Source organism: Zeugodacus cucurbitae, chromosome 5 (assembly GCF_028554725.1).
Source record: "Zeugodacus cucurbitae isolate PBARC_wt_2022May chromosome 5, idZeuCucr1.2, whole genome shotgun sequence".
NCBI lineage: Eukaryota > Metazoa > Arthropoda > Insecta > Diptera > Tephritidae > Zeugodacus > Zeugodacus cucurbitae.
The window spans coordinates 62,247,223-62,275,032 of NC_071670.1; the positions used below are offsets into that span (position 1 = coordinate 62,247,223).

The 27,810-nt window shown below is 31.6% G+C and overlaps 6 protein-coding genes across 15 annotated transcripts in view; 2 read left to right on the plus strand and 4 right to left on the minus strand.

The window, feature by feature from the left end:
• Positions 1-2,147, minus strand: part of LOC105208961 (uncharacterized) — a 188,257-nt gene extending 186,110 nt beyond the window's left edge. For all 5 annotated transcript variants that reach the window (XM_054230681.1, XM_054230680.1, XM_054230679.1 and 2 more), the window contains exon 1: positions 1,648-2,147. The gene's annotated coding sequence lies outside the window, so the exon portion shown is untranslated. The remainder of the gene's footprint in view (positions 1-1,647) is intronic.
• A 108-nt stretch (positions 2,148-2,255) lies between these two features.
• On the plus strand, positions 2,256-3,377 carry LOC105208885 (FAD-linked sulfhydryl oxidase ALR). Its single transcript, XM_011178970.3, has 3 exons — positions 2,256-2,502; positions 2,602-2,825; positions 2,893-3,377. The coding sequence occupies exons 1-3, from the start codon at positions 2,392-2,394 to the stop codon at positions 3,053-3,055; spliced, it is 498 nt and encodes a 165-aa protein (XP_011177272.1). The 5' UTR covers positions 2,256-2,391; the 3' UTR covers positions 3,056-3,377.
• A 557-nt stretch (positions 3,378-3,934) lies between these two features.
• On the minus strand, positions 3,935-8,146 carry LOC105208883 (cytochrome c oxidase subunit 6B2). 6 transcript variants are annotated; one of them, XM_054230695.1, is made up of 3 exons: positions 8,007-8,142; positions 7,439-7,662; positions 5,600-7,141 (listed from the first exon to the last, which is right to left on the minus strand). In XM_054230695.1, exon 3 carries the CDS (start codon positions 7,096-7,098, stop codon positions 6,112-6,114), a length of 987 nt encoding a protein of 328 aa, XP_054086670.1. In that variant the 5' UTR covers positions 7,099-7,141; positions 7,439-7,662; positions 8,007-8,142; the 3' UTR covers positions 5,600-6,111. The 6 variants fall into 6 exon arrangements, 5 of the variants coding, with proteins under 5 accessions (XP_011177266.1, XP_028893991.1, XP_054086670.1 ...); XM_054230696.1 differs by having other exon boundaries at positions 5,600-7,153; XM_029038154.2 differs by lacking the exon at positions 8,007-8,142 and adding an exon at positions 7,825-7,973 and having other exon boundaries at positions 5,600-7,153; positions 7,453-7,662.
• On the minus strand, positions 4,785-8,147 carry LOC114803591 (uncharacterized). The gene is made up of 2 exons (XM_029038160.2): positions 8,007-8,147; positions 4,785-5,523 (listed from the first exon to the last, which is right to left on the minus strand). The coding sequence occupies exon 2, from the start codon at positions 5,489-5,491 to the stop codon at positions 5,228-5,230; it is 264 nt and encodes an 87-aa protein (XP_028893993.1). The 5' UTR covers positions 5,492-5,523; positions 8,007-8,147; the 3' UTR covers positions 4,785-5,227.
• A 449-nt stretch (positions 8,148-8,596) lies between these two features.
• LOC105208882 (ATP-binding cassette sub-family D member 3) lies at positions 8,597-27,600 on the plus strand. The gene is made up of 11 exons (XM_011178963.3): positions 8,597-9,233; positions 17,550-17,662; positions 23,849-24,039; positions 24,101-24,198; positions 24,302-24,482; positions 24,545-24,827; positions 24,899-24,996; positions 25,282-25,372; positions 25,435-25,654; positions 25,744-25,918; positions 26,023-27,600. Exons 1-11 carry the CDS (start codon positions 9,121-9,123, stop codon positions 26,434-26,436), a joined length of 1,977 nt encoding a protein of 658 aa, XP_011177265.1. The 5' UTR covers positions 8,597-9,120; the 3' UTR covers positions 26,437-27,600.
• On the minus strand, positions 21,524-22,581 carry LOC105208881 (uncharacterized). The gene is made up of 2 exons (XM_011178962.3): positions 22,428-22,581; positions 21,524-22,359 (listed from the first exon to the last, which is right to left on the minus strand). The coding sequence occupies exon 2, from the start codon at positions 22,341-22,343 to the stop codon at positions 21,732-21,734; it is 612 nt and encodes a 203-aa protein (XP_011177264.1). The 5' UTR covers positions 22,344-22,359; positions 22,428-22,581; the 3' UTR covers positions 21,524-21,731.
• Positions 27,601-27,810: the final 210 nt, after the last annotated feature.

Below are 27,810 nucleotides of genomic sequence, written 5' to 3' on the forward strand. Positions count from 1 at the left end.
ATCACTGATTTAAAGCGCAGTTTATTTGTACTTCAAGTGGGATTTTTTCAAAATGTTATTCGAAAAGGGTTACAATTAATTTTTCAAAAGGTTAAAATTTTATAAGCAATAATTATAGAGCACATAAACGCGTGTACAGGGTGTTGGGTGGGTTTTTGGTTAAATGTAGAATGTAAATTAATTTAACTTAAAAATTTTTACTTGTTTTTTTTTTATTTTATATAAATTTTATAATATAATAATAAATCTCTAAATTGCAATTTGAAAAAAATGTTAAACAGAAATAAATGTATTTTTACTGAAAAAAAGTTCCTAACATATTTTTCTCTTCAAAAAATGTTTTTATTTCAACTTTTAGCTAATGAGCCACCCTTTATTACATAGAAACATACCGCTGCTATGAAAAATGTCGTTCGGAATATTTTAAAATATAAAAAAATAATAATATAATTATTAAAGCTCAGCATCTCTTACAGCATATTCGAGTATATAAATACATGCTACATAGCTAAGTGTATACATATTTATAAGCTAACGCGTAGCACCAGTAAATATTAATAGGTATTTCCGGTACCAATAATAGAAACGTGCTATGGACATAGTACTTTCAAATTTGCAATGTTAAGTGCTTTCCGGGAATAAGAAGGAAAACTGATACGGATTTAATATAATACATGCAACAGTATAAAATATTTGTGATTAATTTAATATAAACTTTATTGTACCCCAACGGAATAACGCTAATAAATTGCACTAATCCACAAGTCGTCAAAATTAAAAATTTTTTTAAGATAATAATGAGGATAGTAAATATCTACCATCAACAATTATGTTCAGAGTCAAGTTCTGCATAAAAAAAATCTTCAAGGCTGAGCTTCCTACGAGCCTACACACCTAACCTCAATCACAATGCGTTATATAATCGCAACAACCAAAAAAGATTACAAATTTTCAAAAACAACAAATTTACTAATATGAATATTCTAACTCATCAAATTATAATAGTGTACATATGTAGTGTGTCAGCATTTCACTGATAAACTAATGAACTACCACAACGAATATGACCGTACACCATGATGCACCGGTGCATTGATAAGCCGCACGTCTGTTTAAATTGTAAACAATTTCGCAATTACGTTCACATCTGCACATAGTTATACATTATATAGATTTTTTACACATCTATTACACACTTCAAAAATAGTGCACAATTATTACTATAATACACAAGCCGGCAATTTTTGATTAAAAAAATTGAAAGAAATAAACAAGCAACAATGAAAATATTACAGGGAGATACATATTTTGCAGAAATACTATTTTTAAAAGAAATGTATATAGAAATATTAAAAAAAAAAATATATACATAAGTATAAATTAAAGATCGCTGCTACTGCTGACCTCTTGTATGGCACAAGAGAAAGCTACATTTGTGAGTGGTAACAGATCTGACATTATGTATGCTTTTTCCAAAGACTCTGTTATACACATGTACATGTACATATATATATTTATAACATTTATCTATTACTACAATTACTTATTAAATATTATCCGATTATCTAAAAGGTTAGTTTTGCCAATGTGTGTTCATTTTCTAGATTACTTTATATATATGTACGCTATAACTTACAAATCGTTTACCTTTTAATTCTGTGCTATTTTTGTAAATCAGTATATGTATATTACTGCTATGGATGGAATTGCTGTGTACATTTGGTTTAAATGTTCACTGAAGGGTGGCGTCCGCTTTTCATCATTCACACATCTTTTTTGTTTAAGTTGTATCAACTAACCACATATCTTCATGTACTTTAAACTATGCGCGCTTTCAGTTTAAACAATTTATAATATAATAATGTCATTTCAAACACTTCAGAACACTTTCAATAAATTTTACACAAAATAAATCTAAACGCCCTCAAATTTGCGCGAATTTAATTTTAACTAATGACATTTCACAAATACGTTTCCCACAGTTTCCGTTCCGTTAGTTGGCGTTGCCATATTCTCCGTGACATATCAATAAAATAAAATAGCAAAATGCTAATATTATTCATTTAAGTATTCAGCTAAACTAAAATAAACAAATATTTTCAATTATTTATTTTACAAATAATTATAAATAAATATTTTAAACAGTATTTACTGTGAAAACAATGCCGAGATAACAATTATAACGGCGTTACTAGTTGGCGTCAGCTACGGCATTTGTATTCTCTCATAACCTCACATTCTTTGGCAAATGTTTGTGCGTGTGTTTAAGCCATTCTGACATTTCATCACAGCTGACAGCGATTGCGGCTATAAATTCTTTCATAAATAAAAGGGTGAAAATTTCAAATTTTATTTGATTTATTTTGACTGCAACTTATTTGGAAAAGAAATATGTCCAAGCACGATGCTTATGGCGCGCCTGCCAAGCCCGATAACAATTGTCGCACATGTACAGATTTTAAATATTGGTCAAAACAACAACGGCAAATATTTCATAAGGCGGTAAGTGTTGTGTACATTCTAGAAACTTGAAAACATCACATATAAATGTGTTGAAATGTTTCATAACTACACGATAATAAGTGATGTGAAATCTTGCAGGATGCGCCAAAGGAGGAAACAGCCGAAAGTAGTCCGGCCTCACGAAATGGCTGTCCCTTGGATAAGGTGGCTTTGGGACGTGCCACCTGGGGCTTATTACACACAATGGCGGCATTTTATGAAGACAATCCCTCGGACAATCAAAAGCGTGATATGAAAACATTTCTGGAAGTGCTGTCACGTGTCTACCCATGCGAACATTGTGCCAAAGATTTTCGCAAAGAGTAAGCATTGAATGATGCAATTGCGCTTTACTTACATGACATACTTTAATACGCTTTCTCATTATAGCCTCAAAGAACATCCGGCGCAGGTGAATTCACAATATGAATTCTCACAATGGCTGTGCAAGTTCCACAACCGTGTCAATGTAAAACTGGGCAAAACACAATTCGATTGTTCGAAAGTTAATGAGAGGTGGCGAGATGGCTGGTTGGATGGTTCCTGTGATTGAGTATCAAGTATTAACCCTATATATATATACATATATATATTTAATTTCAAACAGGCGAGGGAATTGTTACAAATAAGCTCTTATAAAGAGTTACAAAAGAGACAGTTATTGTTGTTGTTGTAATTGTTTCATAACTGCACTTACATAGATTATAATCTACCTTAGATAATAATGGTAAACATATTGTAAAATTAAAATGTAAAGATATAAGCTGTATATCGTAAACACAAAAAATGTCTACATTAATCCATATATATTTTGTTAATTTATTTTATACAGACAGTTTACTAAAAGTAAAGAGTCAAAATTTTGAAATTTTAAACTAAAAGTATGTGTGTGTACTGGATAAGATTTTCAACAGCGTAGTGTTTTGTAAGGATAACCCCGTCGCACGATTATAAAATGTATATTAACTACAACAAATATTACAACGGTTGTGGGGGGAGCAACAGCGATTTACTTACTATGTTCTCCGATAGGCAATAATTTGCGCCTAAAATTATGCACTAATTTTGTAAAATTAGACAAAAATACTCTGAAATCGGGAACTTACAAACATACATATTCGACATATAGAACAATAACAAAAACCGTTGTATTTTTTGTATTTGTTGTTATACAACCTATAAACTATTTGCGGAATGCTATTGACAGTTCTTAGTGGAATATGAAGTCAAATTCATTCTAGTTAGTCTAGTGTTGTTGTTGTTGTTGTAATAATTTTAATTTCCTCTATAGTTCTCGGGAACTCTGCTGAACTGACAGCCTGTGCTCGAATATAAATTCGAGTTCATTTTCCAAATATTTTTACTTCTCTCAATCCCACTCGCCGCCGAAGACCTCTTGTAAGACACGAAAAATAAGTAAAATAAAAACAACTTTACTTTTATATGTTACATATTTATTTATTTATCATTACATAACTCATTCAGTTTCAATTATAATCATGACATTCAAATAGCCAGTATCTGCCTCGCATATTGAAACAACTTTCTACGTAAATAATACATAATTATATAGTTGTGGGAGTGTATTATGTTTTTTATAGTTGGTAGTTTTATTAGAATTTCCCCCGTAGTGTGTTTGTTGTTTTGTTCAATGGAATTCTGCGATGTTATTGCAATCCCACACACTCACTCACAAAAATGCCTATTTAGATTCTGCCAGGGAAGGTACCGGCATCACGTTGATCATTCCATCTCTCCACCCAAGCATTGGGGCACATCGATGAGAATACTTTCTTGAAGTAGTTGCATGGCTCGTAGCTTTCGCCGCGCACCTTCTGGCAGCGATGGTAGTCAATGTATGATTGATAACAATAACGAGTCACGTTCTGGTTGGGGAAGCGTGGATCGAAGGGCGCAGTTTCCATTTTGTACGTCATGGTTTTTTCTTTGCCTTTTTTAGACATGGGAAATGTGTTTATTATAAATTACTGCATGTAATTAAACGCATACAAGTAGAAATGGGCAAAGCCAAGGAGCAAGCGAGCGAGCGAACGAACGAACAATATTTGATGATGGTTATATGGAAAATATACGGTATACAAAGATATACAAGAGAAATCGGTTACGTTAGTCACTTAATGGTATGATTATGATTAATTTCGTTTACAATCAGTATATATGTACATATATTAATTATATATGTTTATATTTTGAATAGCACAAATCAATATGTATTTCTTAGAGATATACATATAAGAATTGTTGAAGTGTGTTTTTATAAAAAAAAATATATATAAAAATTAAAGTATACAAAAATTCAATATAAAAAATATGAAAACCGAAAAATTAATTTTTTCTCTAAATCAAAAGAAAATGAATTGTAATTAAGCAAAATTTTCGGCGAAACTGTAAATATTTTTTGTGTACCTTACATGCGTAGTTGCCACATTGTAGTTCATTGCAAATGAAAATTATTTTGTCGACTCATGCAAGGAGTGTACCGAAAAATTATGTACTTTTCCACACTAAAAAACGATTTTATTTAAGAAATTTATAGTAAATATGTGAAAAAGTGGTTTTTCATTGTAAATATGTTTCTATATGGCTGTAAGTATTGCTGTGTGTTAATGCGTGTGTGTGTCTTGAGTCGTTTGACAGTTTGCTGGTGTAGCAGTGATGGTGTCATTTAACAACAATTTACAGCATATAATAAAAGTATAAAAACTTAAATTCTGCCTGGAAAAACACCGGCTTCCCGTTGTTCATTCCACTTTTCCACCCAGGCGTTTGGACACATTGTTTTGAAAACTTTTTGAAAATATTCGCACGATTCATGCCCTTCACCACGACTCTTCTGACAACGATGGTATTCCACATAGGAAAACCAGCAATGCCGTGTTACATTCGTATTGGGAAAACGTGGATCCATCGGAACTGTTTCCACCTTATATTCGGGTTCTTTTGCTTTCTTTTGATCTTTTTTCGACATTGGCAATTTTCTTGCTGCTCTTCAATCAATCACTTCATGTTATGTAATATTCATATATGTATATATATATATTTTTTTTTTGATTTTTGCAAACGAAAAAGTGTCGAGAATAATGCATGAATGTTAGTTGATGATAGAAAATTAGTTGAGAAATGTTAAAATGATATGAAAGAATGCTAAGCAAATTAGTAAAAAGAAGGAAACTAAAATGGAACTTAAACGTACTCATAAATTAACACAACAATAAAATCCATGTACGTTGTTTATACATATAAACATGACGTAATAGAAAGTAATAAATGTTTGCTTTCCAAAACTCATTTGTTGTTGGTAATGTGCATGCAGTTATTTCTTTCTATTACACCAAGATAATACCCACTTAACCTACAAATGAAATAAAAACTTACAACTACTTTTAGCTTTAAAATGAAAATTATTCACAGGATACTTGAAGAAGTGGAATTGATTCGTAATTCAATTTAAAATAAACTCCTATCATTTATGTCTATATATGTATATATATTGGTATATAAGGTTTATGCACAGAATTCATGTCATATTAGTGGAAAACTCGAAGTATTCTTTATGTCACTCAAGTTCTATTTAACGCCGATTTAGGTTCACTTAACCAGTGGCCGTGTGCCGCCGTCGGAATCACAAGCATGATTTTTATATTTGTTAACTTCGGCCAAGTATAAAGACCAAAAGTCTTTCGGATCATCACTTTGTTCAGCTTGAGCTTTTGGCTTGGCCACCACACCGGTTTTGAGTATCTTTCCGCCTCGTCGACGTCCAACCATCGGCGGTGGTGGTGCAACTTTGCCAGTTGTTGTGGCGGCATTTGAGGTAGACGCTAATACAGGAGCCGCGACGATGGGCGCTATAATGGCAGGCGCAGTAGCAATTGGTACATGTTGTTGTTGGGCTTGCATTTTTTTGAAAATTTCCAAAAACGAGCCATCATTTGCAAATACTGGATGTGAAGCCTCCGGTTTTTTTGGTGGATACACCTTGCCTTCCTTAGCAAGTGCCTGACGTAACTTCTCTTCCATTTCACGATGTATACGCTCTTTATCTATTGGTTCATCTGCATCGAGATTGTAATATGCGCCGATGGGTTCACGCTTAGGTAATGGTAAATGTTGCAAATCAGTATTTTGCATGTCAAAATCTGTTGCTTTAGAACGGCTGCTTTCCGCAGAATTACTCGTAGAATGCTTAGCTCCATTATCATATTGCCTCCGATCAGCATCGGCGATATTGCGTGAGCGCTTGTCTGGGCTGCGTGAGCGTGAATCCCTTTTGCTACTACGATGTGAACGTGTATGAGAATGGCTACGACTACGCGAATCTCTATAGCGTCGACTAGAGTTGTGTCTATCGCGACGACTATAACTCTTACTGCGACTACGACTACGTGAACGTCTGTCGTTACGACGCTTTCGGTAGTCTATGGAACGACTACGACTGCGGCTGTATGAGCGACTGTCATGGTAGCGACGATGACGCGAACGACTACTGGAGCGGCTACGTCTTTTTCGTTCTTCCCTCCGCGTATCGTGTTCATATCCAACATCACGTTTCTGTCGGTGACTCATAGAAGACATTTTAGCTTTTTACTTTGTCGGCCGTTGGATGTGATGTTTATATCTGTAATTCAAACTATAGCCCTTTTAATAAATCACATTACTATGTCGGCTTGTCCTGCTTTTATACTCATAACAATCTCTATACGATATTGAATACTAGTATGTATTTTTTTTTTTTTTGTTTTCTTTAAACGACATATTTTCTTGTTCATTATCAAAGTGCAGCAAAGTGCTTGTCTTTGACATTCGTATTTAGAAATTTTGACGTAAATTTGGAAACAAGAAAATATTAACGATTAGTGTTAAAGAAATATATGAAATTAATGTATGTATTTCAATGCTAAAAAAATGACATTACATGTTCGCTCTTACTGTATTCTTCCACTTTTGCGAAGCACCAAGCGTTCACTACCGTGTGTTTGGTTGGCAAATGCTTCGTTCCAAAGTTACTTTATCCGGCTTTGTTATGCAGTGCAAATGCTGTTGTAGTTATAGTTGTGAATTCTCTGTTGAATATTATATATTTGCAGGCTCAGCGTGTTATAGTTGTGTCCTATTCATGGAAACGTTTTTTAAAAATTCCTGCGTAAAAAATGAACTTGAAGGCATGAATACTTCGTGTTTTCCCAAACTGTGCATTTTTCAATTCATTATCTCTTCAAATATATACTTAAATATTTGTTTTTCAGTTTTTATACACTTTAACTTAAGGCTGTAAACGAGTTGTTCACATTTAAAACTTACTCAAGTCAAAAATAATGTTATGTAATTTTATTTTAAACCCCCCATGTAAAGAACTTCGCGAGCAATCGTCACCGCCTAGACAACTCTGTTGAATTATCCATCAATTCCATTCCTTTTCAATTTTTTGCCAAGACGTATACAAAACAAAAATAATGAGGCACCTTTTACTGAATTTTCCATACCTTGAGGTCTCCGAAAGAGCTGAGAAAATTTATTCTATTTAGTTCAACTAAATGTCACGATCCAATGTGGCTGCTTGAGATTTTTCGTCTAAAATCAATATGGCGATTGACTGAACGATTCACAATCGGTTAACGCTGAATTGCTGAATATGACAGGGTTGCTGCTATCGTGTCAAGTGAATAATTTTGCTCTATATATATCAGATATAATTTTTAATTGAAATTAATAAAAACATAATTTATTAATTTTGAAAGTTAGATGTCAATATATCTCATGGTTGTTTTGACTACTATAAAAATATATCAAATGAAAATGAGAATTTCTAATTTTTTTGATATTTTCTATTAAATTTGTTTAAGCTATTAATCGATTAAATGCTATATTTAAAGAGATATAAAAATATTATTTTTATTATAAATAATATATAAATAAGTCTCTATTAATATTAAAATTAAATAATTATTACAGCTGTCAGATTCACCTTCATATTAAATTAAATAGCGCTGGCAACTCTGAGCGAAACTATGACAAAAAGGAATGCCTTGACAGTTGTTCACAGCAAAAAGCGCCTGTCCATCGTTTGTCATAGCAATTGGAGCCCAGTATAACAGTATTATAAATTCTACTTTAGTTGGAGCAAGTGGATGTGGTGTTGAAGTGGAATTGATGTTGCGCAAAATAAAGAAATTTAACTGCTCAGATAGGTCTTAATAACTTATTCAGCAGTTTGTACGGTTTTCAAATAAAAAAAAATCGACACAAGAACGCGTGCACATAAAACAAAACCCGATGATAAAATTCTTTGTTAGTGTTTTTAACGCGACAAAGGGAAGTATTTCACTACATTCCGCATGCTAAAAGGTGCGAAATTTACTTTCTTGCTGTGCAAAGAAATAAGGCGGAAATTCAAGATAAGTGAATAAAAAATTTTACTAGGTTCTCTACTATTAACGCGAGTTAACGCGTAGAAAAAGATAAAACGGTTAACAATAAGTGAATTTTCTGGACGTATTCAAGTGTTTGAAGCGTTCGGCGAAAAGGCGTGTGACAGTACGTTTGGACGTTGTAAAAAATACAAACCCTGTGGAACACCAATTGGCGTAATTGGCAAACATGGCACCAGCGTTAAGTAAAATAACACAAAATCAGAGCGCCATAGTGGGAGTGGCGGGTGTTTCTGCCGCTCTTTGGATAATTGCCTATGGCAAAATGTCCAGCAAGCGTAGGTGAGTGTGAACTTTGAAACAACCATGCACATGTACAAATATGATTATTCATTAATTATTTGCTGTTACTTTCTTCATATTTTTATCCTATCACAGAGGGTGAAATTTTTGCAAAAACCTCAACGTTGTCATTGAAAATTTAATAAATTTGGCGCTAAGTTTTTACTTCACCTGCTATTAACCGAATTGCTTATGTGTTTGCATGTGCATAAAGGCAATATTCCGGTTTTTAATAACACTTAATGAAAAAAATGTCCAACATGCGAATTACCAGTTTTCAAGTGCAAGCATTTAGACTAAACACCTCGGAAGCAAATGCCCAAATGTGCTGATGCTATCACTTTGTTGTTGTTGAGCGTCTGAGCAGCCAATCATCATTAAGTTTAAAGCAATTATATTATACTTAAATACATGCAAAATATTATTAATTTCGAACTGCCATCTTTGTTTATTTAATGCCAGTCATGCTCAGCTTACTATCTTTAGTAATTTGTACATTTTTTAAACCTAATTTTCCTCATTTATAGATTTTTATTTACCACTTTAATTCGATTCTGTCTACAATAGATATCTAACTAATCTTGATTAAGCCTTTATTTACAGCATCGTATAAATCTTTCACAAATACAAATACAACAACAATAATTGCAACGTTATCGTTGCACATAGTAGTAAATGTGCAGCAAGTTTTTTTCCATTATAGGCGCATACTTACAATATTACATATGTGTATGCATGCCTATTATCCAAAGTATTTTTTTTTTACTGGAACCAGCTTTTTGCGTCTTCCCTTTTGATTACACGATCAGCTGAGCGTGCTGCAAAGTTGTATGGCAACAATCTGTGCGCTGTCCAGAGATTTGTCCAAGTATTTACATATATGCATTGCATATGTATGGATTGTTTTTGTATATATACATAAGAGTGCATATAAGTGCTTACATACGAGCGTAAAATGCACTAATGTGCAGTTTGTTTACAAACATCTATTAGCACATTCACTACTGCAATTTTATGCCTCATTTTCTTGTATTCGTCTTGGTTTCGTTATTTAGGCCATTTGACTTTTTCCATTTTCGATTTCTGCATGAAGAAACATGCAATTGCTGTTGGATTAAAAAATTGCAGCATACACATATGGAAGGGTATTCCAACTATTGCAAGTTAAACCAAAATGTATTTCTTCCAACTCAAAGGCATATGTTTTTACATTTATTCCTAGTAAAGCTGTGAAAGCACTCTTATTAATGGATGCACTCATTTGAATTTGTATAATGCTCAGTGCCGCCTGATTTTATTTTTATTTTTTTATTGTTGTGAGAAGTGAAAAGTTAATGTACTTGTAATTCAACCATTACACCGTTTTCCATTCCTGCTGAATCAAAGGTTAGGACATTATAGCTTGCTAATTACACAAACGTGCTATATTTAAAGTACATATTTTAGTATTTACTTACGCATACACTATATGTTTACATTTACGTTTATTAAAATACAACACTTAGTTTTAAATACTTAAAATGCTTGATACTATTTTTATAGATTTATTTATGGCAGGCAATATGATATAGTTCTAATTACTAATGAGCAACTCTTAATGTTTTGTTAAATGGTTTGCAATGTTAATAAGTTTATATATTCAATGCCGTAAATCAAACTTATAAATAATCAAGTGGTGTTAATATGTTAATGTGGTAGCACCCTGAACCTGAGTATGTTCCACATATTCGAAACTAAAACGATATTTAGTGTAATAGTAGTAAAAGGTTAACTAAAAACACTTCTGTGATAACTGTGAATTCTTTATAAATATAAATTTAAAAATAAAGTTAGATAGAAAATGATTTATATTCAAATACATATGATAAAATAAAAATAGAAAATGTGTAAATAAAGAAATGTAGGCATGACTACCACAACTGTTAATAAAAAAAAGTACCACTACGAAATATAGATTATATTTCAACTTCGTTTATAACGTCACCCAACATTATATGGCATTGATAAAATATTACGATATCTGAGATTATAAAAACTAACAAGATAAAACATATTTATACATATCTGAATATTTATTTTTGTATGCACATAATTGTAAATGTGTGTAAAAACGTTTATCATTATCAATTCTTGGTAATATATTAAATAATTGTGGATTTTTGAAGCATATGTATGTGAATAAATCTATACAGCACTTCGTATATAGTGTTTAAGTGTGTACAATAAATGAAATTCTCTGAAATTTACTGGCTAGTTAGTTAAGTTTTAAAATTTTTAAGGAAATTTACATGATAAATGCATATACTTTGTCTGGAGCTCTAAACGAACTCGTATACAATTATTAACGTAAAATGTGTCTAATGTCTCAAATATTTAACTAAAAACTACATATGTATATAAATGCTAATATCATAGTTTTTAGCATTCCATAACGCCCAAACGGAACGCCTTTAAACACTTGTACATACTTATATCGATTTGTGTGCATTATCTATGTATTTATGTATGTGCATAACTATGTACTTTTTTCCACATGGTAATATGTGATTACAAAGAACTTTATCAAATGTGCCCATAAAGTGAGTGACAAAGCTAATTTGTCGTTGACGCATGACTCAATGTGCAAACTGAACAGAAATTTTAATTTTCAATTCATACATTTGTGCATGAATGAACTTTAGACTTTTTATAAATTTTCATTTTATTTAATTTTAAATTTAATTTTGCTTTTCCACTTCACATTTTTAATTGCATTCGAAGTGCTTGTTTATGTTTTAGTTACTCTGTAGGGTGCAGCCAATGGTTAAAATCAATTTTAATGATTTGGGAGAGTTGATTGTGTTGAAAACATTTTCTTTTCATGCACATGAATATCAACTTATACATCAATATACTTACATTCATTTCAACTGAACTCAAAAATTATTGATTTTTGTTTTTATTCAGAACTCATTTTTATGATTTTGTTCTGTGGTTAGCAAACAGAAAATAAAATAAATAGTATGCAATTATGAGGAAATATTAAATTTCTCATTATAGCTCTGAGTGATATATTATAGCGGCAATAAAATCTTATCGAAAAACTAACTCGTTTAAAATTACTTACAACTCCTTATTTACTTCTCACAATATCAAAATCGTTTTAAAATTATATAGTATTAAACATACTCGTAGGTATATATGCAAAACGCTTCACTTTAATTAATACTCTCTGTGTATAGTAGCAACAACGTATAGTCCACATAAATAAGTTCACAAATTTTATTCTGGACTTTCGTGCAGTCTTTCCCTTAATTTCACCTTTTAACTACATACCATACTGTATGTTTGTATGTACAAACAGTCATTAGAGTTTTGTTGTTGTAAAGAAACCGGCTGTTTTCAAATTACATACATCATGCCCGCCGGTTTTTGGTTACATAACCAAATTTATTTATTTTTTTCTTACTCTCTTTTATGTATAGTCTATAAAATTTACATAACCATGACATCGAAGACTTTCAGCTGATATGCCGAGTTTATTTCGTATTTAATTGCATTGATTTTAATTAATTAACTATTGGAAACATCAAAACTGTCTAAAGTCTATGTTTTTTTAAATCGTTTTGTTGTTGTAGTAGTAGAGAATTTTTCGTATATTTTTTTTAATGTTTTTTTTTTTTTATATTTTAAATAATTGATAGAAATAAAAAATAAAATATATTACATAAAAAAAATATATATTCTTTTAAAAATATTATTATAAATAATTAAAATAAAAATGAAAAAAATTAATCATTAAAATTAAAATTTTAGTATTTTTTTATTTTATTTTTTTAATATTTTTATATTTTTTTTTAATATTTTTATATTTTTTTATTTAAAATTAAATACTTCTTAACGTAAAAATAATAATAATGTAAATTATAATTTATTTATTTATTTATTTTTTTTTAATATTCTTTTTCTAATATTTAAAATCTAATATTTGATGTAAAAATATAAAAATAAAATAAAAACATTTTATTGTTAATTTTAAATAATTTATTTATATTTTTATTCTCTACTAAAATTATTTCCGAAAATTCTTAAAAATAATACCTTAAAAAAATTAAATCTTATTATTGCTTCCTCGATGATTTAAAATATTTGTTTTTTCTTTTGTTTGGTAAAAACTATATAAAATTTGTATGTATTATAAATGCATAATCGAACTGCAACAATCTAAGTGTCAATGGTCAAGTGGGTGTCATAAACCTATTGCCAAACATTCGGGCCAATGTCGCATTTTGAGCAAAAGAGAATTTCAAACAAAAAAAAAAACACGGAAGTTTAAAAATGAACTGTGATCGTTATATATGTTTGTATGTATGTGCATTTGTATCTACAGTTACGTAGATCGTTTTTTAGAATATTAATGTCTGTTGAGTGTTTTATTGCCGAATATATACACGAGTTCATTAAGAAAATATACACGTAATCAGAAAACACGCTACGGAATGTCAAAGTACAAATTATTTTGAAAAAAAAAAATACTGTTATTGTGTGTTTGTATTAATGTTTGTAATTGCAGAATTGAATTGCCGCCGCCACTTTAAGATTATAAAATATAAATTATTAATATTAAACACACTCTAGTTTTATGATTATTTTTATAGTTTTATGGCAAATTACAATACAATAAATAATTGCCGCACATGCCTAACGGGGGGCGATAGACTTTCAGTTGTTAGTGTATTGTTAATTTTATTGCAGCTAATCAGTTGAGATTAGCGGTTAGCGATATTAAAAAAGAAAACCAAAAACAATAGTTTTATAACTTTAAAATTAACCTCATTTTTAAGATTTATTTAAAATATTTTTGTTCATTAAAAATATTTCGTTCATCAAAAATATATTTCATCCAAAATATTGTATTTACAAATTAAACACTCGTCTTTCTTCTTCTCCCCAATTTGAATTGCTTTGAAATGCACGAAAAACCAGAAATGAATTGTTGCCCAGCATTCTAATGCCATGTCTGTATGTATTTTGCCTTTATTAGTTGGCAAAAATTTCGACAGGTGAGAACCTGTTGAGAAATTACCAATTCATTTATCTATATATACTTATGGTATATTTTGCTATATTAGTAAAAGTTCGCATATCAACACTGGGTGGCGCGCATAGTTTGTTTAATCGTTGGGCAATTGGGTGTACACCACGCCGGTGATGCAACTAGTTGGGAACTAAAATATAGCTGGTTTGCAAATAGTTTACTTTCTAATGAAGACTGTTCCACCAGTTGGGGACTAGGATACAAGTATTGAAAAATATTCAAGAAAGAAGAGTAAAAAGGTTTACAGAAGATATTTGTTTATTTCAACTGTTTTAATTTTCGCTAAATTTTGAGTTAAGTTAGCATACGTGTTCGAAATATAACGGGAATTTTTAAAAAATTTCACGGATTTGGAGAGTCCAATACGTAAGATAAAATTTTCAGCTGAATCCATCAAAAAAAGTTCACATTTCGTGCTTGTTCGTAAATTCTTGTACAAAATCCTTACTGTAACGATGCCCCAGCTTTTATATTCGTCAGAGTCTGGCTCCGTATGACTTTTTTCTATTTCCAAACACAAAGATTTTGAGAAGTATTGGAGAGCTCTGGTATAAGTGCTGCATATCGAATTGGTTCTATTTAGAAGACGATGACATAAATATAAACGAATGAATACATATTTTTTTTTCCAAAAAAAAATGAAAATTCCCGTTATTTTTTGAAGATACCAAAAATACATCCGACCTATCAGCGGTTAGACACGAGCAATTAAAAAATTTCGTGCAATTGATTTCAATTAGGTCTAATGTCTGTTTGGTTCTCATTTGTATCTTTTTGGAAGAATTATGACGGTACCTCGACCTATAGATCACCAATCAGATACATGTTCCCTTCTTGAAACTGCAATTCCTTATAATATATACAAACCTTTAACTGATTTTGTCAATGAGGAAACCATAGTAGTCCACATAATTCATATGTAGTCATTGTTCATAGGAATAAGTAGTGAAAGTTGATGAACCTGTATAAGACAAGTACGCTGTAGATCTATATTAATTTATAATTTTCTTTTATGGTAGGTAGGTAGGTTTTTTATAATCAAAATAAAATTTGAATATTTTTACAACTAACTCCTTTTCATCATAAATTAGTACTTTCGCGACTAGTGTTATTTACAAGCACTTCACAAACCTAACCTCAACTTCAGTCGGCAGAGTGAACTCATTGCAATGTAAAGCACCAGCAATATTTGTTCTACTACTATGTGATAGTAAATATTTTCATACATGCACAAATATAAATATGTATTTACTAATGTATATATGTATGTACAAACTATATGTATATTTTTGCATTTTATCAAAGATAAGATGCTACTACTACTGTTTTGTGTGTGTGTGTGTGTGTGTGTGTTTGTGAGTGCAAAATGCGGGCAATCTATGAAATCAAAAACAAGCAATGTCCACGATGTTAACACAGCAACGACAACAACAACAATAATAACAATAGCAACAACACTAGTGTCCACCGAAGCGGCACATCGCTTGTATTTGTATTTGTATTTGCTCACTTGCTCGCTTGGCGAATCACCTCATTTGCTCCTACATTGCCGATTGGCGTTCAAAGTTCATAACTAAATTAATCACAAGAAATAAAATAAATTAAAAATAGTAGGAGAAGAAGCAGAGTAGTTGAAGAAGGGAATAAAAATAAAAAAATAAACATCTGCAAATATACACGTCAGTGTTTAGGCGGCCATATGGCCAGTTGATTTGCCGATTATGGGCACATAATTAATATTTTGAATTAATATTTAGAAAATAGATTGCATTCAAATAACCAAAAAATGGTACTTTTTTTTTTTTTTATTCTTTTTGATAATATTTTGCTGTGGTCTTGGTTTATATTGTGCTGTCCGTCTCGACTTGCATTTAATTTTTTTTTTTCTCATTGTTTTAATAAAAATCAAGTTTTCTTCTTCTTGAAATGTTTCAATCTGTACTCGATTTCGTTCTTCCAAAGTTCCAACCACGCTAAATAATATTCGGTGTTGTTTAGTTTCTCCATATCAAGACCCTCGATGTAAATTATTTTATTCGTATCCGTATAATATATATAGAATATAACTGACTTATGGCAATAACAAAATGGAGCTATGAGTTCAAATCGGGTCGTAATCACGTCCATCTCTCATGTAATCGTTATGAAAATTGTATAATTATATAAAGAATAAAATCAGAAACTAACTATATCAGTTCCAGAATCGGTCTACAGGCATGTGTGACTTTAGCCACTTTCATGAGTGATCCGATGATCGTAGTCCATTTTTACATATATTTTTTTACTTCTGAAAGTGTGAAAACATTAATAATAAATGAATTTAATATTTAAGACAACGCCTTCACGTGTCGTAAATCAAGTTCTAAGCAAAATTCATAATACTGAATTCTTCTTATCAAATTCTTTCTAAACCAATTCCTATTTGATTTATTTATTCGTTTTGAATTGTTTAAAGTTTTGCACCCTTAATGGCATTTGTACGAGTTAATTAATGGAACCATTCATTAAACGTAAATAAACCTTTGAACCGGTGTCTCACTTAGGCGCGATAAGCATTTTAAGTCGCGCTTGCTTTGTTGTCTATTCCTTTTTGTTTTCTTTAAATAGAAACACGAACTTGAATCAATTAAAACGCAAAAATTCTAATTACTGAGTGGTTTAGTACAGATTATGCTGCAAAGTTCGGAAATAAAAAGCTTTCTTGTTTTCAAAATCGAAATATAGGTAAACCCAGTTTTGGGGAACTCTAAAGTGTTCAGTTTTATAGAGGAATTGGAACTATTAATTTGCTAGGAAAAACGAAGCGAAGACTTTCTCTTGACATATAGTGTTTGAACTGAATTGGTCCTTTCGACCTTATATAATATTTTCGCTTGATTGGATGATCTAATCTCAATAGAGTTTTCTAAATTGCACTCTTTGCTGTGTGCGCTTCCAACGAATTTTCATTTCATTCTTTCACTGAGCCAACGAATATTTTTTTTGCAATTTTTTGGGCAACCCTATAAAAACGATCAAAAATTATTCTAAAATCTTTATATTAAATAAAGACTGTGTGAGATAGTCCACCGTTATAGTTAGTATATGAGAAATCATTTAAAAATCTTAAAAATCATGTCGGAGTTTGCTATATCTTCAAAATTGATTGATTTTACTCTCTCTATTTTTATTTCGTAATTATTTTGAACCAAGTTTTTTCACAATTTTCAAATATTTATTTTCGTTTCTCTTCCTTGCAGAAAACCGGGCTATGAGGACAAAATACAATACACAATTGCCGAGAAGAAAGACAAAAAGGGCACAAAAGCTCACGTCAATGCGGTATTCTTCAAGCAATTGCGACAGCTTTTGCGTAAGTATAACTCAATATTTTTCAAAAATTAACTCCTGAAATTAAAAAAAAAAAAAATTATGAAAATCCCAAGTGACTCCAATTGGTTGTAGGGCTAGCGACCACGTACGCGGTTATCAGCGTAGCAAACACTTAAAAATGTGGAAAAAGCATATCATCACGTCGGGATAAAAATTATTAAAGTGTTCTTTATATGAATATTCGCTGTTCCTTTTTGTGTTATCTACGTTTCAGCACTCCTGGCAGAAAGCAGGATTTGCTGATGTGCTGTCATAGTGTTGCCATGTTATTTATGAATAGTAATATTATTTATTCTATCTATCTCGGCCTACAAAAATAATGATATAATCAGATATGATCAATGTAATAAATAATGACGTCAACGATTTACCGTTAATCACTCAGATATTATATCAGCAATTATTCCGTCTGAATGAATAGTTCAAAATATTGCCATGCTCTATTAATTGTTGTTGTTATTTTTCCATATATAATAATTAATCGTAATTGGTGGCTATGGTTGAAGCTTGGTAAAAAGGTCTGTCATTAAATATGTATTAAATATAATAAATGTTATAGACATATGAATGCCAAAGTTTTAATTGAACTATTTTTTTTTTTTGGAAAAACTGACATTGTCTGCAGATTAAAATTAAAAAAAAGCACTTAAAAATATTAAATCTATTTATAAGTGGTATCCCTATTTTTTGGGGTTCAGAATAAAACAATAAATATTTTTGAATATTGAAGAATGTCCAAAAAAACTGACAGGCCTAGAAAAAAATCGGATACCGTAAAACAATCCAGGGAGCACATTTTCAAAATCCGTTGTCTGGTTTTAAGCCACACTTTTGTTGCTTTGTGCTTGGATAACTGAGTTTCAACGCTGTTCATGTCGGCTTCACGATAAAATAAATTGCACAAATGTTTTTACGATCGTTTCATGTTCGCTCGTGCACTTGTCAATTGTGATTAATTAGAACACTGCTAATGTTCAAGAGTGTGACTTTAAGAAATATTGTGTAGCACCATCTTCATAACAAACGGCAACTTACTTATGTACATATAAATCCACGAGTAGATACAGTGGTGTACATAGAAATAGTGCAACCTGATATAATAAGTCCTATTTCTGATAAGAAAAGAATTCTACAAGCTTTAAATCGTCTGCTGTTGTTATAGTTGGAGATATTACTTAAACATTGATGAAATAAAAAAAAATTCAGTTCTTTCCGATTATTGCAGTAACGTTTAATTGTAAGACGCCTCTGAACGCTTCTTTGAGAAAAGTATTCAACCTTTGAACCCATTTGTTCATATATATAAAATTATTTCTGGAAGATTTGTTGCCCTTTAATAATGCTTTAAGGCAGTAGTCTGCTTTACAGGCTTCGAAAAATCGATTTTTTTGTTTTGTTTTAAATCTCTTCCAAAACTATCCAAGAATATGTCTTTAAAATTCCAGAGGCCAATTCGACATATTTTCGTAGCTAGAGCAGTTTTAGTGGCCGAGCGTCGAGCAGGTGCGAATGCTCAGGCAGAACTTTAAAGCGCGTTTTCTCGAGTTTTCATTTTCACAAGTTTTAGAAAACGGTGCCGGCGATAGCAAAAATCATATATGTCCGATCGAAACCAAAGTGACCTAGCTTTAGTATTCAATTATCTTCTATTTGAACTAAAAAAGTTGAACAAATATATTATTTAAACTACTTGTTTTGCAACTTAAGTCAATTTTTTTCTTAAAAAAAGTGAATTTTTTTTTCAAACTTCGAAAAAGTTTGGAATTTTATAACTTCTTCGGTATTTTTTTAGTTCATAAAGAAAATAAACTTATAAAAATTAAAAAAAAAAAAATTTGGTTCGACTGTTTCAGATGCATCGCACGACCTCCATCACCGGCACCGATTTACAAGTGCAGACTCCAGAAAAATACTTACAACTTTGAAAAAATTTCAATATTTTACTATCGTCTTAAAATTCCGTTTACCGCAATCATTTCCTTCCCTTTCAAAAAAAATTGCTAGAAAAACGCTTTTTTTCGGCTTCTAAAGCAGACTACTGCCTTAATTGTATAAAGTTTATTCCAACTCTTTTTAAAGAATTCTTCCGTGGTGCCGCTGTTTTGTTTTTAAAGAAGCATAAATTAAGTTCGATACCGGTTATATATCCGATACAAGTCTACAGGTCTGATGAGAAAGTTAAGAAAAGAACCGTTATGTTCTCTGATAGCTAACCTCAAAGTCAAATTGGTTTTATTAGAATTGAAAAAAATATACTCATTATGAAAAATTCTAAAATTACAAAAAATTCTATTGTCGGAAATCTGTCCAAAAATTACCGGAAAACAAAAAAACTATATCCACATTGTAGACTCTGTATGAATGTACTTTACGATGTTCATTAGAAGCCAAATTTGTTGTAAGGAAAAATGTTTTCCTTCGTACTGCTCCCAATTATCTGTACACCACTGTAATTAGATACGTACTATGCATGAACATTAATTATAACAATCACAGTTGTTACGTAGATAAATTAACACTTTTTTCTGAACTGAGCGGTATTGTACTCATATGTAGCTTCATTCGCTTTGTTTTGTAACAACAGGCGTGTTGCCTCGACCATTTAACAGCCGAGTTGTGTAATATAATAATGTAGTCGCAGAATATTGTTGTTGTAATGGTTGAATAGTTGAATGGTTGAGCAACAAAGTGCTGTTTAGCACGTTTTTTCACTGTGAATCACTGTAATGCAATGCCGGCTTCAAACGAGGCTTCGTGTGTGTTATCCATTCTTCGGGCGAGATTGACAACAAACGTTTTTGATTTTATTATATTTCAAATGGTTCTTTGTATTTCAAAATTATTATATCGCACGTAAATACATTGTATTATTTGTAATAATGAGACTTATTTCTTGATTTATACACCCTTAAGTTGAATTGCATATTCTTGAACTTCAGTCAGGAAATTGATTATCATTGAATTTTCACACTATTACACTTGAATAAATATAATAGAGAACTTGTCAAGCATCAACTTTTTTCATTACCGTAATTTTCACAACAACTCTTGATTTACCGGATACAATGTCTGAGCAGATAGAACATCGGGAACTCGATACGTGACCAATAGTTCTCAGATCTCAATTTTAATACATATACCTTTATTTGGTACTATGTTTATACCTTCTAGTCTATATAGAGTCCACTTGGATTTGTTTCTGTCATACAAGACCTAGGAAGGTAATACTGAAAGCTACCGAACATGATTTCTATATTTGAAGTACTAGTTTTCAAGGGATTGTTTCTTCAAATTGCTCAGGTCGTTCTGTTTTGCCGATAATATTCAAGGTTGTCATCGTACAGATCAGAAACACCTTGGGTGATCTCTCTGCGATAGTTTGGATCATATTGATCAAAGAGGTAAAGCTTTGGGTTTTGATGAGTACAAGGAGAGGACCTTACGGTTTCCATTAGGAATAGTTAGAAGAGAAGTTAACTATCTGTTTGAGTTTCTAGTTAATTCAAAGGGATCTCTAAATCCAGATGTAAAATAACGAATCAGATTTCACACGGGTCTGGTAAGAATAAGGGCCTAACCATTTAAGAATCTAGGTTCTTGAAAAGGTTGAAGGACAAAATATATAACAGTTGATGGGATCTTAAAGAATTATACATCGAAAATTGATCTCGCAATAAACAGAAATCCGTAGAAATCTCTTCAAGTGTAAACCGTTCGAAGTCATTAGGGATCTATCATTGTCCGCTGCTCAGCGATATTCGCTCGACGTTGTCAGATCGTATTTGACGTAGGCACGATTACCGTAATACAAATATAAAAACAACAACAATAAAAGAAACAATGAAAATCTACACTGCATTTTATTATTCATCTTTCGGGACGATCACATACTAACGGTTACATACGAGTACATTCAGTGACACATAGAAAGTTTACACATAAACACAGACATACATATTAAGAGCTCGAAGAGAATGCCACATAACACTTTGCTGGAATCCGCAGGCATAGAGCCGTAGACAGCTTCCGACAACTTCGTGCACTCCAACTCAACATCTACGGCGTTTGCGTCGACGTTTCGGACAAGAGTACTCCTCGAAATCTTCCGATGAACAATCGTACATGGGTTTGCAACGTCGACGCGAGTTCCTGCTGCCATTCACATAATCCCAGAACATTTCCAGGTTCAGCGTGACCTTACGCTCAATACGTTGATACTTCTTACGTATCATGTGAAAGTGATCGGTCGCCTGACCGACAAACGCTAAAATGCCCAAACTGATGGAGGTAGTCGAGAGCCCCAATATGAGTGTCTCATGGTTCACATAGGTTGCAGTGGACATGCCCATGATGAGAAGAAATGATTTTATTAAACGCCAAAAGAGTTTCTCCAGCGTGCACCAGACGACAATGGCGCCGAATTCCGTTAGCAAAATGGTGACAATCGTCTCGACAATCACCTGACAGAAGTAAGGCAAATGCATGTAACGCACCGGATAGAGACATAGATCCGAGATGAGATCCAACAGCGCAATGAGGAATATCCAACTGGCTAGTGAGGGTGCCGGCGAACAGAGTCCCTTCTCTTGCTCGAAGAAGAAGGATGTGCGCAAGACAATTTGAAAGAGTGCCGCTATGACAATGGCCGCTGTGACTGTCATTTGGACTATTTATTCTCTGTGTGTGTTGAAGTTGGCGAGAAAGCGTTTTATTACATAATTTTTGCTTAAACAGAAAGTACTCACTTTAATTTTGATTGCTTTCCTAAAATTAAAATCACAAAGTTATTTTATTATAAATGTGTAATTTTTTTTTCAATTTTTTCATTAACAAAACAAATTTTTACAACAAATCAAATTTGAAAACTTAACTTATTTATGTTGAAAAGTTTTTCAAAGTACATATATATTTGATTGAAAGCAAGATTTCACTTTCGTATTTCACTTTTGATATCATTATTAATGTCATTAGAAGCTCTCTTTGAGCTCTTTTTTTAATTTGAAACCTTTAGTAATTAATACTTATGTTTTCCTCGTGCACTTGGACCACAATTTTTAGGGAAAATGGAGGTTTCGAAATTTCTTAGAACGTGGTCTTGCGCTTATTATTTATTATATATTATTTATTAATCGTTGAACAATCTCAAAATCACGTTTTTGAAAAATTTTGGTTGCTTCCTAGGATTCTAGGAGTCTATTACTAGCATTAAATGTGAGATGGCCTCTTAAATACCACTTGAGTAATTAAAGAATCAAAATCAATAAAAAGTTAGTTACAGAGAAAAGTTAATTTCAATTTAATTAATTCAAAACCAAAATTAATGAAGTGAATTTGAACCACCCTTTATTAAAAATAAATATATGACTAACCTCAAAAGAGCCTGGATATGTTTGTAATATACCGTTGAACCATTTTTAAAACGCAAATTTGTTTTAAATATTATAAAATTTTATTGAAAATATTTTGTTTAATTTTTTTAATTAATTTTTTTAATTTAATTTAATTTAATTTTTTTAATTTCATTTTATTTTATGTTCTTTTATTTTTTTTTTAATTTAATTTAATTTTTTTAATTTAATTTAATTTTATTTATTTTTTAATTTAATTTAATTGAATTTATTTTTTTAATTTAATTAAATTTTATTTTTTTTTTAATTTCATTTAATTTAATTTTTTATTATTAAATTATTTTTTATATTAAAATTATTTAATTTAATTTTATTTTTAATTTTATTTTTTTTTATTTTTAATTTTATTTTTTTTAATATTTAATTTAATTTAATTTTTTTATTTTAATTTAATTTTTATTAATTTTATTTTATTTTATTTTATTTTTTTTTATTATTAAATTTTTTTTTTATATAAAAATTATTAAATATTTAATTTAATTCAATTTTTTTTTTATTTTTAATTTTTTTTTTTTTTTAATTTAATTTAATTTTATTTTATTTTTTAATTTAATTTAATTTTATTTTTTAATTTTATTTTATTTTATTTTATGTCATTGCCTTATGTCATGAACTGTCTATGAACTGTCAAAAAAATTCCTTACAAAGCAATAAAAAATATGCAGTGTAAACAGGGCATTATGTTTCATATTTCAAACCCACTTTAATATCATTTAAGATTTAATAATAATATAATTCTTCATTTTTTTTAATTCCAGCCATACTCGTACCCCGCTTTTGGAGCGTTGAAAGCGGTTTGTTGTTCTTGGTGGCCGCTTCCCTGATCGGTCGTTCTGTCAGTGATATTTGGATGATACAGAATGCCACTGTGGTGGAGAGCACGATCATACACATGAACAAAGATAAATTCAAATCAGCGCTACTCAAGTATTTAGCCGCTTTGCCAATGGTGCGTACTACAAATATAAATTTATTTCAATATTAAAAATAATACCTTACTTTCTCAACAGATATCAGTTGTCACGAATGTGCTGAAATGGAGTTTGGGTGAATTGAAGTTGAGATTCCGTACAAATCTAACACATCATCTGTACAATCAGTATCTGAGGTAATTTAAAAAAAAATACTAATAATTTCTACTTAAATTTTACTAAACTGCTCCCCTCTCTCTCTCTCTCTCTCTCTCTCTCTCTCTCTCGAACACTTTACAGCGGTTACACGTATTACAAAATGTCCAATTTGGATAATAGAATAGCCAATGCCGATCAATTACTTACCACAGACATCGATAAATTCTGTGAGAGCGCTACAGATTTGTATTCGAATATCAGCAAGCCTGTGTTGGACATATTTATCTATGTCTATCGCTTAACGGTCAATCTGGGTGGCAAGGTAAATTCATTCATTAAACTTTACTTATACATTCCACTCACTCTGCTTTCTCCTTTTCACAGACTCCTTCCATACTTATGTTGTATTTGCTTTTCGCCGGTATCGTCCTCACGCGCTTGCGTCGTCCAACCGGTCGTCTAACGGTGGAGGAGCAAAAGTTGGAAGGTGAATTCCGTTATGTGAATAGTCGTTTGATTACGAACTCCGAGGAGGTCGCCTTCTATCAGGGCAATACACGCGAGAAGCTCACGCTGCTGGCCAGTTATTCGAAATTGCGCACACATCTACGTAAATTCTTGGAATTCCGCGTTAGCATGGGTATTGTCGATAATATTGTGGGAAAATGTGAGTATGATTTATTTAACTTAACTTAACGGTGCATTTTCTCATTTGCGAAATTTTCATGTTTTCTCCAGATTTCGCCTCAATTGTCGGATTTTATGCAGTATCAATTCCATTCTTCACGGACAATCATCCCTTGTTGTCGGGCGAACACAGCGGTCAACGTTTGCAGGTTGGTTCTTTTTTATGGATTTTTTTTCAAACTTAGTTTCTACTGTCGTAGAATAGATCTCAGATTGGCCCAGAGACATAAAATTGTAGACCTGTAGAGAGAGGAAGAGCGTTACTATATAAATCGATCCCATAGTCGCTCCGAGACCTAAAATTTAAAATTTTGGACCGTCTTCAATAATTTCTTTCCAGTTTTTTTACTAAAATTTCCCAATAAGATTACAACAACAACTTTCTCATAATCATATTATATTTCTTTAACCACAATTTATTCCCCTATTCGCAGGCTTACTACACTTACGGTCGAATGTTGGTGAAATTAGCCGAAGCAATCGGTCGTTTAGTATTGGCTGGTCGCGAGATGTCGCGCTTGGCTGGTAAGATATTTTATAAACAGTTATCCTCATCAGTCGTCTAACATTATTTTTAAATTTTTAAGGCTTCACGGCGCGCATGACCGAACTAATCAAAGTGTTGAGTGATCTGAATAAGGGACGTTACGAACGCACCATGGTGAATAACGTTTTGAATGGTGACAATTGCTTCGGCCCGAATAAGGGTATTATGACATTCGTGGATAATATTATACGATTCGAGAAGGTGCCACTCGTTACGCCAAATGGTGATGTGCTCGTGAAGGAACTGAGCTTTGAGGTTAAGTAAGTAGAGAGTTGGCAGTCTGATCAATAATTAATACATAACTGATAAATAGTTATATATTAAATAATTAATAAAACAAATTTGGCAGATCGGGCATGAATGTGCTGGTGTGCGGTCCAAATGGCTGTGGTAAATCAAGTTTATTCCGCATACTCGGCGAGCTGTGGCCCACATGGGGTGGCAAATTGACGAAACCACCACGTGGTAAACTCTTCTATATACCACAACGTCCATACATGACGCTGGGCTCACTACGCGATCAGGTAAATATATGCAATTGGATATTAGTGGAGACTTTTGGAGACTAGTGTAGACTTTTTTATAATATTTATATATATTATAATAATATTTATATTATCTTCTTTAGATAATCTACCCACACACCCGCGACGAAATGATACGCAGCGGCAAGAGCGACGAAGATCTTATGAAGTACTTGGACATTGTACAGCTCACTTACTTGGAGCAACGCGAGAATGGCCTGAATGCCATTGAGGATTGGATTGATGTGTTGTCGGGTGGTGAGAAGCAACGCATAGCGATGGCGCGTCTCTTCTATCACAGTCCGCAGTTCGCCATCTTGGATGAATGCACCAGCGCCGTCTCGGTGGATGTTGAGGGTAAAATGTACAGTTATTGCCGTGAGGCAGGCATCACGTTATTCACGGTGTCGCATCGCAAGTCGCTGTGGACGCATCACGATTACTATTTGCAATTCGATGGGCGTGGCAGTTACGAGTTCGCACCAATCGATCAGGCGAAAGAGCAATTCGGCTCGTAAATGCGTCAAATCGTCAAAACATAAAATAAGTAAATAAATGCAGTAGATCGTATGTAGATAAAAACGAATAGTAACAGCAGTCAATAGTGGTAATGTTAAGAACGCCGTCAACAACGACATCTCGGAAAGCGTTGAGAAAGCGCAAGTGCTAAGTGAGCTTTTATGAGTTTTGAAGTGTTTAAAGGTGTGATTTATGGTAGCAGGGGATAGTAGTGAAGTGCAATGTACTTGTAACTGTGTATTTTCATTTAAAAAAATAACAACAACAAATTAAGTGAAACGTGACAAAGCTCTGTGAAATCAAGTTCAAGGAAAGGTCGTTTAAATTTTCTATTTTTTATTAATTCGTTTGCTACCTTGCTTACGCATGTTTAATGCATATATTTCCGCGCTTTTATGACTTTTAACATATAGAAATCACCTTCTCGAACTTACTAAAACCTCACTTACCACTTGTGCGCTTCCATCATAAAATACAAAAAAAAATCAAAAACGAAATTCTCCGACTTCAAAGTTAGTTGCTTAGGTGTGAATACTTTTCGTTAGCATATATATAATTTGGTGATCTTTTTTTAACATAACAACTATTTACTTTAATTGCTTTTGTGTTGCTTAAAGTAAGAATACGTACATATGTATATATACCATATATATATGTATATTTCTTTTCCTGCTCTCGCTCTGAACTAAGTTGTGTGTATGTATGTATATTTGTAAATTGGTGCTGGCGGTAAAAAGTAAAAAGTGAATTGTAAAAGTGGCGTTAATGAACTGCAACATATTTTATTTGTTTTTTAGTTTATTATTTAATTATTAGCTATTTTAGCTATGTATGTATGTATGTATCATACTTCCAAATATATAATTTATATCGTATACAATATATATATACCATTTAATATATATGTACATATATATATACGCATATTACATAGAGATTATTATAATTTGCTTTTAAAACGATGCTGTTTGAGTAATTTGCTATGCAGTGTAGTGGTTAAAACAACAACAATAACAACTTATTTACAATCTTAACTGTACTTGTATACATATAAATACATAAAAAACAAACACACACTCTTGTATATTGTAAAAAATAATGAAATAAAGTAAATTGTGTAAACTAAAATGAATAAATGTAAAGAAATTGTATTAAAAAAAAAATATTTTATTTGTTTTCAACTTATTTGCGGAAAATTTGTCTAATAAATATACTCTTGTTGGGGCGATTTTTATAAATAAATTAAATTAAATACTTAATAAATTACTTTAGTGAAATTAAGATAATATTTCCTCGGACAAATTAAGTTTTAGTACCTAAAATTGGGGAAATTTGTTTCATTTTACAACCAGCTATCAAATATTGAATATACA